The sequence below is a fragment of the Leguminivora glycinivorella genome, chromosome 26 (assembly GCF_023078275.1).
Source record: "Leguminivora glycinivorella isolate SPB_JAAS2020 chromosome 26, LegGlyc_1.1, whole genome shotgun sequence".
Taxonomy (NCBI): Eukaryota; Metazoa; Arthropoda; class Insecta; order Lepidoptera; family Tortricidae; genus Leguminivora; species Leguminivora glycinivorella.
This window is the reverse complement of record NC_062996.1, coordinates 1,014,972-1,033,328: the sequence shown is the minus strand read 5'-3', so window position 1 is coordinate 1,033,328 and position 18,357 is coordinate 1,014,972. Positions and strand designations below refer to the sequence as shown.

The 18,357-nt window shown below is 46.9% G+C and overlaps 1 protein-coding gene across 7 annotated transcripts in view; it reads left to right on the top strand.

The window, feature by feature from the left end:
• LOC125240053 (protein hu-li tai shao) overlaps positions 1-18,357 on the top strand; it is a 132,919-nt gene that overhangs the window by 84,947 nt on the left and 29,615 nt on the right. For all 7 annotated transcript variants that reach the window (XM_048147888.1, XM_048147887.1, XM_048147885.1 and 4 more), the window contains 7 exons: positions 8,554-8,650; positions 10,750-10,923; positions 12,021-12,153; positions 13,156-13,326; positions 14,176-14,343; positions 15,255-15,475; positions 17,635-17,772. In XM_048147888.1, the coding sequence (XP_048003845.1) occupies positions 8,558-8,650; positions 10,750-10,923; positions 12,021-12,153; positions 13,156-13,326; positions 14,176-14,343; positions 15,255-15,475; positions 17,635-17,772 (1,098 nt within the window). In that variant the 5' untranslated portion in view covers positions 8,554-8,557. The remainder of the gene's footprint in view (positions 1-8,553; positions 8,651-10,749; positions 10,924-12,020; positions 12,154-13,155; positions 13,327-14,175; positions 14,344-15,254; positions 15,476-17,634; positions 17,773-18,357) is intronic.

The following is an 18,357-nucleotide window of genomic DNA, read 5'->3' as shown; positions in this document are numbered from 1 at the left end:
AGTAACATTAAACAGTGAGCATGAAAGATTCAACCGGACAAGTTGAGTATCCCGCTAGTCGCTAGCGACTTGCGCCTCGCGACCTCTCCAAACTAGCGCTTCGCAACTAAAATGGCGGATTTGCGCAACCTCGTGGGACGCCTGCGCAAGCACTATTACACACTTCACACAGATTTAATCGAGATCTCTGTATTACCACGTTGCAAATACAGTGCGAATGCTCTTTACATATCGTCCTAGTTATTCACTAATCTAATCAAGTCTTTGGAGCGCACAGTCGGCAGAAAATCCAGCAATATTTAATTTAATTTAATTTAATTTAATTTATTTATTAAATCAGGTAACAAAAGACCCATTTGGTTAACATTAAAATCACATACACAAACACTTTTAAAAGTAAAAATCACAGAGACAAATATGAATAAGAATGACACAAACACAAAATGAAATAAAATAAACACAAAATAAATATTACATTATTAAATATACACATGTAGACTGCTCCAGTGTCTAGCTATCGGGGAGTCTAGACTGCCAGCAATTACACTCAGAATGCCGTTGTTACTCCCACGCACTCGCTGCATGATGGAGGCGACACGCTTCCGAATAATGGCATGGAAGCCATCTACTCGCACTCCCGCAAACATGCCTGAAGCGCTGCAGTGCCTGGGCAGTCCCAACAACATCCTGAGCGTATTGTTATATTGCACCCTGAGGGCACTGACTGAACGCTGAGTATAGTTCACCCACAGGCAGCACGAATAAAATGATTGGCAGTATGCTTTAAATAAAGTAATCTTTACATCCTTACTGCATCGTGCAAACCTGCGAGCCAACATATTTCCCCGAACAGCCAGCGCCCTGCGCTCCCTCTCTATGTCCATATCATCAGAGAGGCACTCCGTGACCCAGTGACCCAAGTACTTAAAACTAGTAGCTCTTTTTAAGGGTACTCCATTTAACATAATACTCGGGACCCTGTCCACTTTAAAACCACGAGACTGGAATACGAGCACCTCGCTCTTCGTCGTGTTGTACTTAAGTCCATGAGCCACTGCGTACCTCTCACACTTTCCAAGCAGCCTACCAACTGCGCAAGCAGAAGGCCCCAGCAGCACCATATCATCGGCGTAGCTAATGTTGTTTATCATTCTACCAGCTATACAACAGCCAACCCTGGTACCGCTGAGGTCCTCTATCAAGGCGTTAATATACAGATTGAAGAGCCGAGGAGATGACAAACCCCCCTGCCTCACTCCACTCTTCAATCTGTACTCCCCTGATAGTGTGTCTGCCCACCTCACGATGTTTACCTGATGTTTGTACCAATAATCAAAAATACCAACCACTTCCTCTGGCACATTAGTTTCTGTTCTCAGCTTATGCCATAAAAGGTCATAGGACACCATATCAAAAGCCTTGGACAAATCCAAGAAACACGCGTAAACGGGCGTTTTTCGGTCTGTGTAGTACCGGACAGTATGCTTGAGACTTAAAATAGCTGCATCAGTTGACAGTCCAGGCTGAAACCCAAACTGCGCATCATGCAGTTTAATGTACTTGCTAAGCTGTCGATCAAGCATACTGTCCAGGACCTTGGCAATAGTCGTCGCTAAAGATATGGGCCTATAGTTGGCACTATCCGAGAAATCACCGGTTTTATTTTTGACTATTGGCACCACCACCGTCCTCATACATTCATCTGGTAAGTAAGAGTGCCTAATACACAACGTATAAAACATGGACAATACGCGCGGCAAATGGACACCTGCATGTTTAAGGTGCTCAATACTTATGCTGTCGTGACCTGGTGATTTTCCCTTAGTCATACTGCGTATCACAGAGGTGACCTCACTGGCCGTAAAGCTAATGAGTGGATCTGACGAACGTCCCAACCTAGTCTGGACGGTAGGTGAAACGACATGCAGCGGCTCAACTTTAAAGCTATTTTTAAACATATTAGCTATTTCAACTGGCTCACTGATACCATTAACACTAAGAGGGGCACTAGGCTTTGGGTTGAGATTGTTAGTCTGTTTCCAAAAATTGCGGAAATCCTTTTTAGCATGTTTCTCTGCCAGGATATCCATTCTTATCTGTTCGGCATTATCCTGGCACCACTTCAGTCTCGATTTAAATATACGCCTCGACTCTACCATACGAGCGTACCAAGGCCCTGACAACGGTTTCCCATACATTAACCAACACTGAAAATGGTGCCTAGCATCCTTATGTGCCAGGTAAACATGTCTATTCCACCCAACCACACCACGTTTCCGTCTAGGTATCATCACGCAACTACTCTCCGCCGCCGCACCCTCAACGACTTCACTATATCTACATAAAGACGATCGATTACGGCTCTGTGACTAACATCACTACACAACCTATCGCAGCAGTTAGACAGATCATGTGGGAAGTCAATCTCACGAAGCTTCTCATTACAAATACTCCTATACATTTCGATTTGTGACGCATTTCTAAACCCCCACCGTACTCTATCACAGACCGGTACTCTAGGGGCATGATGAGGTCTAAGAACATTTATGTCACACTCAACTTGTAATGCTAGGTGATCAGACCACGCTGTCCCATAGTGCACCTCTACGCTAGTAACAGACTGCACAGCGGCCTGTGTCACCAGACAGTGGTCGAGCCAACGTGTACTACCATGGGCATCACTGATAAACGTAAAAGTATCTGAATTAGCTCCCAGTATGTCCATATCCGCACAAGTCCACATTTGATCGTCGCAAAATTTTAACATTTCACGGCCAAATAAACTATCGGGGTGTGCATTATAATCTCCCAACATAAATACAGATGAAACCTGACTATTTTCCACTATGGCATTCATCTCACTTAAGCAATCAGTAAATTCTATTAAATTGTCAGCCAAATTAACCGGCATATAAACAGAAAGGACTAAGAACGACCTGTCCTTCACCTTCACCTTAATAGCCGCCAGACGATTACTCGCACAGTGGATCGCCGAAACCGAGTCAAACGCACTTTTTCTCCATAAAAGTGCCACCCCACCATACGTCCTCCCTTGTAATAGGCCAGCTGAGGTATCCATGGCAGACGAACCTATATACCCAAACTCACTGTCAATGCTTCCCAAAAATGGTAAACTGTGTAAATAAAGCCACGTCTCCTGTAATGCCAAAATATCCGCCTTCTGACATAACACTCTAATGTAATCCACCGAGCGAGTAACCGACTTGCAATTATAACTAACTAGTTTACATTTAGAATTGTTCATAATTGGATCTAATCTCAAATTTCAATTTCAATTAAATTTACTACTGAAATATCAAACAAAATAAAATATATTAATCAATTTTTTTTTTTTTTTTTGATAACTACAACTTTTTATATTTATTTATTTTACTATTTACTTATTTTTATATTTAAAATCTATAAAACGTCTGTAAGTCACACCCGTCGGCCACACCGCACTATCCATAAAGGCCGCAAACAAATGTCTAGGCACAAACACTTTATAAGCATCATACGATCTTTCATATTTTCTAACAATCTTTTCTAAACGGACTGTCACCCGCAACCGGTTCTCTATATGCTCCACTATATCACGCTCAGAAACGTTCTTATCTACAAAGTTTATAAATAAAGGAATCGTCAGGTCAACTCCTTTGAATCTAGATCCAGTGTTAGACACCGCGGTGCCCGAATTTCCGATAAAACGATTTCTATATCTCCTACGTTGTTCTTCAATAAAAGCTGCATCCTGTACATTTTGTTTTGGTACGACCTCCGTTCGCGCAACATCCGAAAAGCTCCTAGCCAACGTTCCCGTATTAGCGCGCGGTGACGTCAACCGATCTATTACTTCAGTTATCTCCTTATTACACAATAATCATCCTCCTTGCGTTATCCCAGCATTCGCCACGGCTCATGGGAGTCTGGGGTCCGCTTTGACAACTAATGCCAAGATTTGGCGAAAGCGACTGCCATCTGCCTTAGTCCGGTTTCCTCACGATGTTTTCCTTCACCGAAAAGCGACTGGCAAATATCAAATAACAGCGGGGCTCATTGGTAGCGGGGTTCGAGCCCTCGACCTCCGGATTGAAAGTCGCTCGCTCTTACCACTACGTTATCAAATCCAGCAATAATATGTCACAAAATGAACGCAGCAATAACATCTGTCAGCCTTGATTATATTTTGTAGAGCTACACGAGCGTGTCACATATTTTTTTCTACTCGTCGAAGTCGTCGACTTTAAAATGTCAATTAGGACACCACAGACTAAACTATAAGTGTTAATCTTTGACACTTGACAACTGTAATATTTCATTACAGTTCACTTTAAGTCAACTATAATAATTTCAAAAATAGAACTTCATACAAGTTCTATACTAATTTGCGATACCTGGCAAATTTGTCTGCATCTGAAACACATTTTTTTATCTGTTATTACAAATGCTTGGCTGTCATGGTATCCGACTGAAAAGCTCTCTATTAGGTATTCATATCTCGATTGTATAAAATACTCGTTCCTTTCGATGAGTAAAATACATAATATTATTACAGGGGCCCATTTCTCGAAAGGTACAAGCCTTGTATTACAAGTGTGTTTCCATGACAACCCATACGATTTGACAGTTCGCGCACTTGTAATACAAGGCTTGTACCTTTCGAGAAACGGGCCACTGGTGACTACCTCTCGGGTTCGGGGATATGAACTCATGTCCTAAACATTTAAGACGGCTGCGCCATCTTGAGCGGCAATGTTCATTTAGGCCATGACTGTCATGAATTTATTACACCGATTTAATCGACAGTACTGGCAACTGCAGTAATTAGCGCTAATGTATAATTAGATCATGACTATCTCATATGTTAATTAAGCCGATTTAATCGGGATATATGCATTAACACGTTGCAGTGCAGTATCTCTTGCGCCATTTTTATTTTCAAAGTTGTCCACCCCACTTTTTTGTAACATGGATATTTTTTACGCGAGAATCGCGAGGTCTTTTGTCCTAATAGGAGAAAAATGTCCCAAGACTTCCATACATTTTTCAAACCTTCCATTCCGTTACCGCCATACAACATAATCATGAAGAAATGGTAACAAATGGGAAAACAAACCTTGGGACACTTTTTTCTCCTATTAGGATTGAAAGAGCTCGCGATTCTGAGTGCAAACCACATAAAAAATCAAAATCCAGGCAAAAAGTGGGGTGGACAACTTTGAAAAAAATGGCCAAGAAGATGTTGTTTAACCGCTCGTGCTAATATTGATACCCGAGCAAACGGAGAGAATTCAATGTACAATATCCAATATAGAATCTTAAGCGTTGCGAGGGTTCCAAGGCACGAAGGTTAAACAAATTTTGCTACCGAAGGAAACACTACATTTTTCACCACACTAACTTATTCAAATCTATTCAGGCAATTTTGTTTTATCTAAAATCCAACTATAGTAGTTATCATATACAGTGAAAACTGGATAAGTGGAATCGCAAGGGACCGGCTGTTTAGTTCCGCTTATCCAGGTTTTCCATTTATCCAGTTTTCCACTCAACCAGGTTCAAATAAAACGTTTTTTCACTTACAGAGGCTCTCGCTAACAGAGGTCGTGGATGCTTGTAATTTCGCTCGCTTATAGAGGTCGCAAATAAAGGATCAAGTTTTAAATAATCAACTTTTATTTAATATGCATGTTATGTACATACAAACATGTAACTATGTAGATATGAATTAACAAAAAATAGGAATATAATCTTGACTTCAAAAACTAATAGGTACCTACTGTAAATAATCTACAGTACTCGTATACAAAAATAATATATTTCCTATGTTATGAAGGTTACTTCATAACATAGGAGGATTTAAGTTATTAAATTGAAACAAAATCAAATCAACAACATTTATTTACGCAAGAGTATGGTTAAATAAATCAACGTACTGATTGTACTTTAATGAAAATAATCTGTCATTTTGGTTTGTAGACCTGAGTCACATTTTACAATATTTCTTTCAATATCAAGAATATTGTCGAACACAGTTTTGGCACGGCACCACACTACCGCTAAAATAACCAAACTGGACGTAATGTCATACAAAATACATAGTGTTAACGAAACAAACTACCCTCCTTGCGCGGGTTTATTAAAAATATGTACAAATGTTATTACGCCAAGTTATTCCACTCATAGAGGTTTCGGAGACGGCTGTTTCCAGTTACAGAGGTAAAAATAAGAAAATTACGAAAAAATGGATTCCGCTTATAGAGGTCTCAAAATTCCACTTATAGAGGTAATTCGTTGCTAAGGGACCGGGACCGAGAACTTTTGTCCACTTAAAGAGGTTTTCCACTTACCCAGGTTCCACTTATCCAGTTTTCACTGTATTTAAATATGTCGTTCCATTCACCGCATCAAATCGCGTGGCCACTGTGCGAATCGCCTCACTGACTATAAAAACCCATCCGGTTGCAATTTTATAATTAGCGTCCATGTCATTTGCATGTCATTTTACACACAGGTATAATGTATTCGTAAAGTGTCAGCTTTAAGCGGACTTTAGATTGGAGTTACTTTGTGCTTTGTGAATAATGCGTCTCTTGTGTGGGGATCATCCCTTACGTCTTTCCTATACAAAGACGTTTTTTAAATTACATTCAGGAGGCGTGGCGCGGACGTCCGTTCCGCACCTCAAGACATGCGTCTCTTGTGTGAGGACGGTCCCTTACACTTTGTGTGCATATCTAGATCTCGAATATGCTTCAAAATGCCGTTAATCTTGATATAACATATGTATTTGTTACATGTACTTAATGTTCTAGCTTCGATAACACCATAACGTGTAATTACCGCCCACTCGTTTCATACTCAACCAGGTCATTGAACCCTGAATCGTTCTATAGAAATACTCACCTACTTTACCTTTTGAATTACCTGATATGTTAACACAAAGGGAATAATTTGTTTTATTGGTATAATAAATCGTTCTTGTTAGTTGGAATTACATTTAACCCTTTGAACGCCACATTTAACTGTATAAGTAGGTACAGTCAACCAATTGGAACCCTAGGCCACTCTACAACCATGGTTAAATGACAAGCAGGAAGAGATTTCTTACAATCTGATTTATAACGTCACTATGACATAGTTCTACAGTGGCCTAGGGTTCCAATTGGTTGACTGTACAGTCGCCATCAGATATATAAGAGCGCCCGAGGTACTCAAAAATATCTGAACACGCCTCTATTGCCTAGGCGTTAGAGGCGTGTTCAGATATTTTTGAGTACCTCGGGCGCTCTTATATATCTGATGGCGACTGTACCTGGGTGCGTAGCCAAATGCACAAATTGTCATTTCGGCACTGGTCCCACCAAAAGGAGTAAGCTATGAGTTATCGGTGATAGAAAAAAAAAACCGGCCCACGCTCAGTGTAGGGTTCCGTAGTTTTCCGTATTTTTCTCAAAAACTACTGAACCTATCAAGTTCAAAACAATTTTCCTAGAAAGTCTTTATAAAGTTCTACTTTTGTGATTTTTTTCATATTTTTTAAATATATGGTTCAAAAGTTAGAGGGGAGGACGCACTTTTTTTTCCTTTAGGAGCGATTATTTCCGAAAATATTAATATTATCAAAAAACGATCTTAGTAAACCCTTATTCATTTTTAAATACCTTTCCAACAATATATCACACGTTGGGTTTGGAATGAAAAAAAATATCAGCCCCCACTTTACGTGTAGGGGGGGTACCCTAATAAAACATTTTTTTCCATTTTTTATTATTGCACTTTATTGGCGTGATTGATATACATATTGGTACCAAATTTCAGCTTTCTAGTGCTAACGGTTACTGAGATTATCCGCGGACGGACGGACGGACAGACAGACATGGCGAAACTATAAGGGTTCCTAGTTGACTACGGAACCCTAAAAAGGTAGTCGATGCCGTGTAAACAAAAGAGACGGGATGATAGCGCGAGCGAGCTATATAGTTCGTCGCCGAGCGATGAACTATAACTCGCTCGCTCTCTCTTTTATTTACACGGGAGCGATTTCGTGTTACAATACAATATAATACAATACAAATACTCTTTTGCACACCTCAATACAGAAAACAACATAGTAAGTATAAACAACAACTTAAGAGGTAAAACAAGAGGCGGTCTTATCGCTAAAGAACGATCTCTTCCAGACAACCTGGGTAGTGCAGAATAATAAATTTAACCTTGTAAGTAGGTGTACTAAATGTAGACTTAGAGGAAATCTAGCACAAACTATACTACGCAAAACAATATACTACACATAAAAATAAAATACAATACATAAACATACAAATACATACGAGTATATATATATAACAAATTACATGCCAGCTATAGAGGACATGAGTCTATCAAGGTATCATTGAACCGATAAAAAGTGAAGCTTGAGAAGTGTCTTAAAAGAAGTAGGAGATTGAGCGCGTCTAATATTTAGAGGTAGGGAGGGGTGTTAAATCTATGTAAACTTGTTTGTTTTTGTGGTGCAGTAACGAATATTAAATATTTGTTTCCTTTTTTCAGAGCTATGGCGGACACTGCCACAGAGCCGCTGCCGAACGGCAACGCGGCGGCCGAGGAGGAGGAAAGATTGAAGCAGCGTCCAGCAGACATTGACGCTGTAAGTATACTTAAAGCTCGGCCACACATGCGCGTTTTGATAGCGTAGGCGGAGCGGTAGCGGAGCGGCACCGGAGCGCAACGATGGCGGTGCGCCGGACGAACGCTGGCGTTGCGAACTAACGAGCGCGGATTGCGAGCGGAATGCGGGCGCACCGCTATCGTTGCGCTCCGCTAACGCTACGCTATCAAAACGCTTTATGTGTGGCGGAGGCTTTAATTCACATATGGTGCCACATAATCATGATATTTTTAACGGGATTCATAACTTTTTTTTGTGTACTGCGTCGGTGGCAAACAATCATACGGTCCGCCTGATGGAAAGCGGTCACCGTAACCTATGGCCGCCGTCCAACTCACGGGAGTGTCACAGGTGCGCGCTGCCAACCACCGATTGGAACTTGTACAGTGTTTGCTTATTTGCTTCGTAAATACCTAAATATTATAAGACATTCTTACACGGATTGACTGAGTCCCACGGCAAGCTCAAGAAGGCTTGTTTTGTGGGTACTCGGACATAAAAATATACAAATACTTAACATTCCTTCGCACGGCGCTCAAGTGCCAACAAATATTATCGCACACTTAGCCCCTCGTTGTCAACTCGCCGATAAACCGGCGATAAGAGGGTGCCAATGAAGACGTTAATGTGGTGATGATTGAGCGTTGAGGCGTTAGTGCTTGCACTTACTTTTTTTTTTTATACAACGTCGGTGGCAAACAAGTATACGGCCCGCCTGATGTAAAGCGGTCACCGTAACCTATGGACGCCTGCAACTCAAACAGTGTCACATGCGCGTTGCCACCCCATTAGAAACTTGTACACTCCCTTTTGCTGTGTTAAGTACAATGTGTGTTGTGTTAAGTACACAGCAAAAAGGAGTGTACAAGTTCCAAGGAGGGTTCGGGTTGCCGACGACTCAAAGGACAATAGACGAAACAAGTTAGTTCCGTAAGTCCTCCCGTCATCAGCACACCGCACCCTCGTTGAGCTCTGGCAGCCTTACTCACCGGCAGGAACACAACTTATATTGATATTGATATTGATTTGTGAGCGAATCTGTTTACTATAAAACGATAGTAAAGTTATAGGAATTTTTTGAAACGAACGTTTCTAAACAAAGGTATTGTTCCTTTTGTGTTGAGCGAGAGCTTCTGTATTCCCACGCGCTAAGACAACAAGAAGCAACTGTATCCTGATAATTGTAAGGTTCAAATCTGACGTTGTACTTGACGACCGGTAGTGACCCTACCTGCTAAGCCGCGGTCCTGGGTTCGAATTCCGGTAAGGGCATTTGTTTGTGTGATGAGCACAAATATTTGTTCCTGAGTCATGGATGTTTTCTATGTATATAAATATGTATTTATCTAAATAAGTATGTATATCGTCGCCTAGCACCCATAGTACAAGCTTTGCATAGTTTGGGGCTGGGTTGATTTGTGTAAGGTGTCCCTCAATATTTATTTATTTACTTAAGTTGTGTGGCCGGTCACTAAGGTGTCCCCCAATATTTATTTATTTACTTAAATTGTATGTCTGTTACCTTTTCATACATACATCGCAGCGTACGAGTAAGATGAGGGAGGGGTACAGTCAACCAATTGGAAACCTAGGCCAGTAGAACTATGTCATAGTGACGTTATAAATCAGATTGTAAGAAAATCTCTTACTGCTTGTCATTTTGACACGGTTAGAGTGGCCTAGGGTTCCAATTGGTTGACTGTACACCTGGCGTAGCGTATCACAGCTTGCTCTTTCTATCGTTCTTCCGTACAGAGCCAAATGCGTTGTTGCTAAGTTTTGGCGTATACTGAACTCTAAGGATGCTGCTCGACGCAACGCCACCACAACTACCTGAAAAATTAGGGTCCCCCCACATCTAGCGTCTCGCGAGCGTAGCGTCGGGCCAACTGTATGGAAAAAGACGATGCGTCGACGCGACGTCAGGCTTTGCCCATACAGTTGGCCCGACGCGACGCTCGCGAGACGCTAGATGTGGGGGGACCCTTATATCCGGACTGCACCATAGATCCAATATCCCTATAAACACCCTAAGATCTCAAAATGTTCCAATAATCAACCCCTCTTCTTGTCCCCAGGATGTCCGCGAAATGGAGCGCCGCAAGCGCGTGGAAGCGCTCATGTCCTCCAAGCTGTTCCGCGAGGAGCTGGAGCGCGTGCTCGACCAGCAGATGCACGAGGGTGGCGACGCGCCGCTGCTGCAGCGCATCCGCGAGATGGTGGGCGGCAGGCTGCACACCGGCACCTTCAGGGTAAGGAGACCTGCTGCTCTGTGGGGAGATGGAGCGCCGCAAGCGCGTGGAGGCGCTCATGTCTTCCAAGCTGTTCCGCGAGGAGCTGGAGCGCGTGCTCGACCAGCAGATGCACGAGGGCGGCGACGCGCCGCTGCTGCAGCGCATCCGCGAGATGGTGGGCGGCAGGCTGCACACCGGCACCTTCAGGGTAAGGAGACCTGCTGCTCTGTGGGGAGATGGAGCGCCGCAAGCGCGTGGAGGCGCTCATGTCCTCCAAGCTGTTCCGCGAGGAGCTGGAGCGCGTGCTCGACCAGCAGATGCACGAGGGCGGCGACGCACCGCTGCTGCAGCGCATCCGCGAGATGGTGGGCGGCAGGCTGCACACCGGCACCTTCAGGGTAAGGAGACCTGCTGCTCTGTGGGGAGATGGAGCGTCGAAAGCGTATGAAGGCGCTCATATCCTCTAAACTGTTAGTAAAAGGGGCGGAGAGTCTTGGGCAAAAGAGTACGCGCCTGTAGCATACGGAAGATGGTCGGCTATTAAGCTGCCGGGTAAGGAAACAGCTTGAACTTAAATTGTCAAAATCCTGAGATCCGAGGCATGGCAACCAGCTCTAAGGACAGAGCTGGCCAAGTTTAAATGTCGTTTAAATCTACGTTAAAATACATCGTTAATAAACTTAACCTGAATGTACAAAAAAATAAAAATGTACAACTCCAAAACACCCTGCAAGTCACCACCAACAGGCAGCATGCCCAAAAGGCTGACCGCATGTCCTCGCTGGATGGCGATGCTTATTCATTCCCTGAGAAAAAACTGGCCATGGCTTTCTCATTAGATTTATTGAAAATTTGATCATCTAACGACAAGACAAGTGACGTAAACTGGTATTCGATGGACGTCAAATCCATGACGACGCTTGGTTTAAGGCACGCGCCAAGCGTCATCGGCGCGATACCCGTTCGCCACGAGCACACTACACCTGTCAGAGTTGTGGTTGTTTTTGCCGCTCCTGTAGCTTACACAGCCACGAAAACGTTGTCGCCCCGCCTGACACTGCTTGAATAGTTTGCTGAAAGACTTGAAGGGCTAATTTTGTTTTCAAATGTTTCAGAGTCCCAGCTGCGTGCTTCCCATCAACGACATCCGCGGCATCGAGGGTTTCGGCTATGAGAAGGGCGAAAAGATCCTCCGCTGTAAGCTCGCCGCTTGCTACCGCCTGGTCGACCTGTTCGGTTGGACCCAGAGTAAGTAGTTTCTTTCCTTTGTTCCTATCAACAATGTGGTGAGGGATTCGGCTGCAGGGTGGCGACTTGTTAAGGCTGCTCGTTGAGCCGCGTCACATCTCGGACACTGGCGATCAAATCCATGAAAGAGGAGCGTTCTAACACACATTCTAAGCTCGTGTAGGTGAACGCGTACCATGCTTGTATGAGTGAGATATGACAGGTCGACTGTTCGCGTTTTTGACAGGCGGTAACTGTGAGGTAACCGAGAGGTGGGCGGCGCTTTCTGCGGGGAGCGGGAGTGGCCCTACTGTACGATAGTACTCTTATTTATACTGTGGCCGTGTCGAGTCGAATGCCATTAATGCCAATAATTCGCCTCGAGTATTTTCAATGAAATTGCATCCATTGACGAGGAGTCGATACTTACTTATTATTCTGTGTATTCCACATCAACATTTTCGAGGGATTCAGCTACGAAAGAGCGAACAATGCGGCTGCGAGTTAGTCGCTTAAGGTTACAAAGAGACAAAAAGTAGCCTATGTCACTCTCCATCCCTCCAACAATCTCCATTAAAAGAAATCACGTCAATGTCACTCCGTTTTGCGGTGGAAAACGGAAAACAAACAGACACACACATATATATATGATTAGTATGGATGAGAGATTACACCATCGTTAAAATTTCTTCTTTGAATCTTTAGGCGTAAAACACACGGGCGGCGAGGGACGTGGGGCGTGGAGCGGACGCTTGCGCCGCGTCGCTTGAGTGTAATCTAAAAAAATATACATTTTGTATAGGAAAGACGTAAGACGCGCCGCCTAGAGGCGCGGTGGCGGCGGCGGCTTGAGGCGCGTCTTACGTCTTTCCTATACAAAATGTACTGAGGAGACGTTTTTTAAATTACACTCGGGCGGCGCGGCGCTGGCGTCCGTTCCGCGTCTTACGACGTGCGTTGCCTGTGTGTGGATTGCCCCTTACCCATTTTCGCATAATCTAATTCATACCGTTTGTATTCCAGCCGGCATCAACGGTCAAATCACCGCCCGTCTCAACACCGCCGTGGAACAGGTCCTGACCACCCCTCGGGGTCTTCTTCCTCATGAGGTCACCGCCTCCTCGCTCGTGAAGGTGGACATGCAGGGCGTGGTGCAAGACCAGGGGACCACCAACTTCCCCGTCAACGTTGAAGGTAGATTATAGTCATAGATATAGGTAATGGGACGTGGGTGACGTCATTTCCAAACTCAAATGGAATTGGGCGGGGCATGTTGCCAGGCAGAGTGATGGAAGGTGGACCAAAATGTTGACCGAATGGTGGCCGCTATCGGATGTAAGAAGCGCCTGGCATCCGTTGGCTCGTTGGGTGGACGACATTCGAAAAACTGCGGGGCACTTCTGGATGAGATTAGCCCAGGACCGGGATAAGTGGCGTACACGAAGGGAGGCCTATGCTCAGCAGTGGGCTATTAATGGCTGAAATGATGATGATGATGATGAAATATACCAATCCTGAATGCTACGCTTCACGCCACGTTTCATTGCTGGCAGGGGCATGAAACGACTCAAGTTTTAGTGCAATTCTACTGAGATAGCTAAGGGGTTGAAAGGAAACGAAATTATTACATGAAGGCAAATCACTGCCATAGTTTTTGATCAGATTCTCTTTAGGCAAATCTCCAACAGTCACATCTTGCATTACGGCAAGATGTGATTTTTGGAAATTTGCCTTACAAACTCATTCCTTGTTTTTTTTATTTATTATTATTATAAATGGGCTTACTCTTGGCCACAGACGAGCCAAAGGCAAAGACGTGGCCTACGATGGAGTGAGCTCGGCCAGAAGATGCCTGTTCACTCTTGATTGCCGGGTTATATGAGCTCGGAAATATAGCCGCCGGCAAGGAATTCCAATTCTTGGCAGTGCGCATAAGAAAATGTTTGTTACTTAGTATTCGAGAACAAAGTTGTCAGAATCAATACAACAACAATAGATAAGCAAAATAAAAGTCTGAGTTACAAAATTTCCCTTGTGTTCCAGGATTCTCCCTCCACGCATCAGTGCACGCGGCGCGGCCGGACCTTCGCTGCGTGCTGCACCTGCGCTCGCCCGGCGCGCTCGCTGTCTCCAGCACCCGGCGCGGCCTGCTGCCCATCTCCCACGAGGCAGCCCTGCTGGGACCGCTGGCCTACCACAGCGTGCCTCCCGGTAAGCGACTTACAGACCCACCTGTAGCAGCATACACCAGAGTCATGCAGTTGACAGCAGTAGCCAATGTCCTGACTGCGCCAGTTATAAGGCTGCTCCTGCGCTCTCCTGACGCTAGCTGTCTCCAGCACCCGGCGCGGCCTGCTGCCCATCTCCCACGAGGCAGCCCTGCTGGGACCGCTGGCCTACCACAGCGTGCCTCCCGGTAAGCGACTTACAGACCCACCTGTAGCAGCATACACCAGAGTCATGCAGTTGACAGCAGTAGCCAATGTCCTGACTGCGCCAGTTATAAGGCTGCTCCTGCGCTCTCCTGACGCTAGCTGTCTCCAGCACCCGGCGCGGCCTGCTGCCCATCTCCCACAAGGCAGCCCTGCTGGGACCGCTGGCTTACCACAGCGTGCCTCCCGGTGAGTGTGTCTTAGACTTACCCGTACCATCCATCGCACACCAGAGCCGCAGAGCTGACAGCAGTGGTGTCATGATTTGTGTCCTATCGACTGCGCCAGTTATTGCAGGTTGATCTGCGCCTTACCTACGCACCCGGCACGGGACAGCCTTGTTGGGACCGCTCGCCTGCCACAGTGTGCCTTTATAAACCCGTCCCAGCACACATTAGAACCACAGAGTTGACAGCAGTGGAGTTGTTTGTTATCCTACCGACTGCGCCAGTTATCATAGGTTGACCTGTGCTTTCCCGGCGCACCCAGCACGGTTTGTTGTCCATTTACTACGAGGCAGCCGCGCTGGTCCCGTTGTGTTATTTTCTCTACATTCCGTTGAACGCAACGCGATCCTTTGAACAACATGTGTGCTTCAGTGCAGTGAATTTGCCCAATAATGTATAACAGACTGATTCAGATCGTTTAAATATCTTACTCTACTGAATCGAACTGTGCTCTGTTCCCCAGGCCTCCTGGACAACGAGGAGCACGAGAAGATGGTCCGCGCACTCGGGCCCTCCGCCAAGGTGCTGATGCTGAGCAGCGCCGGCGCGCTCTGCTGCGGCGCCTCGCTCGAGGAGGCCTTCCACCACGCGCGCCAGCTCACAGCTGCCTGCGAGGTGCAGCTGCGTCTGGCCGCCGTGCCGCAGGACGACCTGCATCTGCTGGACGAGGAGACCAGGCACAAGGTGAGAGGCTCGAGGAGGCTCCACCACGCGCGCCAGCTGACAGCTGCATGCGAGGTGCAGCTGCGTCTGGCCGCCGTGCCGCAGGACGACCTGCATCTGCTGGACGAGGAGACCAGGCACAAGGTGAGAGGCTCGAGGAGGCTCCACCACGCGCGCCAGCTGACAGCTGCATGCGAGGTGCAGCTGCGTCTGGCCGCCGTGCCGCAGGACGACCTGCATCTGCTGGACGAGGAGACCAGGCACAAGGTGAGAGGCTCGAGGAGGCTCCACCACGCGCGCCAGCTGACAGCTGCATGCGAGGTGCAGCTGCGTCTGGCCGCCGTGCCGCAGGACGACCTGCATCTGCTGGACGAGGAGACCAGGCACAAGGTGAGAGGCTCGAGGAGGCTCCACCACGCGCGCCAGCTGACAGCTGCATGCGAGGTGCAGCTGCGTCTGGCCGCCGTGCCGCAGGACGACCTGCATCTGCTGGACGAGGAGACCAGGCACAAGGTGAGAGGCTCGAGGAGGCTCCACCACGCGCGCCAGCTGACAGCTGCATGCGAGGTGCAGCTGCGTCTGGCCGCCGTGCCGCAGGACGACCTGCATCTGCTGGACGAGGAGACCAGGCACAAGGTGAGAGGCTCGAGGAGGCTCCACCACGCGCGCCAGCTGACAGCTGCATGCGAGGTGCAGCTGCGTCTGGCCGCCGTGCCGCAGGACGACCTGCATCTGCTGGACGAGGAGACCAGGCACAAGGTGAGAGGCTCGAGGAGGCTCCACCACGCGCGCCAGCTGACAGCTGCATGCGAGGTGCAGCTGCGTCTGGCCGCCGTGCCGCAGGACGACCTGCATCTGCTGGACGAGGAGACCAGGCACAAGGTGAGAGGCTCGAGGAGGCTCCACCACGCGCGCCAGCTGACAGCTGCATGCGAGGTGCAGCTGCGTCTGGCCGCCGTGCCGCAGGACGACCTGCATCTGCTGGACGAGGAGACCAGGCACAAGGTGAGAGGCTCGAGGAGGCTCCACCACGCGCGCCAGCTGACAGCTGCATGCGAGGTGCAGCTGCGTCTGGCCGCCGTGCCGCAGGACGACCTGCATCTGCTGGACGAGGAGACCAGGCACAAGGTGAGAGGCTCGAGGAGGCTCCACCACGCGCGCCAGCTGACAGCTGCATGCGAGGTGCAGCTGCGTCTGGCCGCCGTGCCGCAGGACGACCTGCATCTGCTGGACGAGGAGACCAGGCACAAGGTGAGAGGCTCGAGGAGGCTCCACCACGCGCGCCAGCTGACAGCTGCATGCGAGGTGCAGCTGCGTCTGGCCGCCGTGCCGCAGGACGACCTGCATCTGCTGGACGAGGAGACCAGGCACAAGGTGAGAGGCTCGAGGAGGCTCCACCACGCGCGCCAGCTGACAGCTGCATGCGAGGTGCAGCTGCGTCTGGCCGCCGTGCCGCAGGACGACCTGCATCTGCTGGACGAGGAGACCAGGCACAAGGTGAGAGGCTCGAGGAGGCTCCACCACGCGCGCCAGCTGACAGCTGCTTGCCATACCATAGATCGGTTCTGCTACGTCTATCTAAATATAAAAGATTGTAATATGCCTACTTGAAAAATAAATATTTCATTAAAAAAAAAAGACTGACTGACTGACATATCAACACACAGCCGAAACCGCTGGTCCTAGAGATTCCAAATGTGGCACGTAGGTTCCTTATAAGTCGTAGAGGAGGACTAAGAAAGAATTTTTAAAATTCACCTCCTAACGGGGTAAAATGGGGGTTCAAAGTTTGTATGGGAAAACAAGATTAGATTAGTACGCGAGCGAAGCCGCGGGAAAAAGCTAGTAGTGTTCATATGAATTTGTGAAAGTATGATTGACGAGTTCCCTTCTCTCATGGAAATCTAAGTCCAACCTTCCCCCAGCAACCTCCACTCCAAATCTAGTGTGAACAGGCATCTTCTGGGCGAGCTCGCTCCTGCTATTTGGCTAGTCTTGCCACGTCTTTGCTATTTGGCTAGTCAAATGAATCTCCTGCTGAAATCAATTTTCTCTCAACGTTATTTCTTATTTCGTAAAACTCGAGCAGATTAAATTTGGACCAAACACTCCCAATCTTTAGAACGGACGGAATTTATAACTATTTAACATTTCATTTTAATTATCGGTTTATGTTTCAGATCTACGAACAGTCGCGCTCCGCGCCGACCGGCGACGCGAAATGGCGCGTCGGCGGCGAAGAGTTCGAGGCTCTCATGAGGATGTTGGACAACGCTGGCTTCCGCACTGGCTACATCTACCGCCATCCGCTCATCAAGGTACAGAATACCAGACTTTAGCAACAATTCGTTTTAGTACAAAATCGCGTTCGTACACATCTGCAAAATATGCAACGAAAGATTTCAAAGAGGATCGAGTATTATAGAGAGTTACTGTCAAAGTAAAATGTGTAATCACAGTGCATAGACTGCCATCCACAGAGAACCTCCTATAGAGTGCCAATATTGTAAATTTTGTGCGTGCTACAAATCACCAGTGCTTGGGGCGCGAGGAGCGGGAGGGGAATGTGTTTAGCGCGCTGCGATTGGTCGTTTCAAGGACGGCGGGCAGTCGCGCCAGATGAAAAGGGACAGAAGTATGACTGTCCCTCTACTGTGTAAGTTGACCTATGCTGGCTCTGAATAAATTATAAAAATGACTTATTTGTGGAATGTAATACCGTCCGTTTTTATATTTGAACTTCTTGTTACCTTTCCACACCATTTCACACTACAGGTGGACATCTTTAAGGCATCAAAATACCCTTTTTCAATTTTTTTATTGCGAAAAACACGCGCTGCTTTCGGGTCGGTTACTTGGTCGTTACTGATCGGGCACGGCGAGCGCCCGCGCTTATATCATGG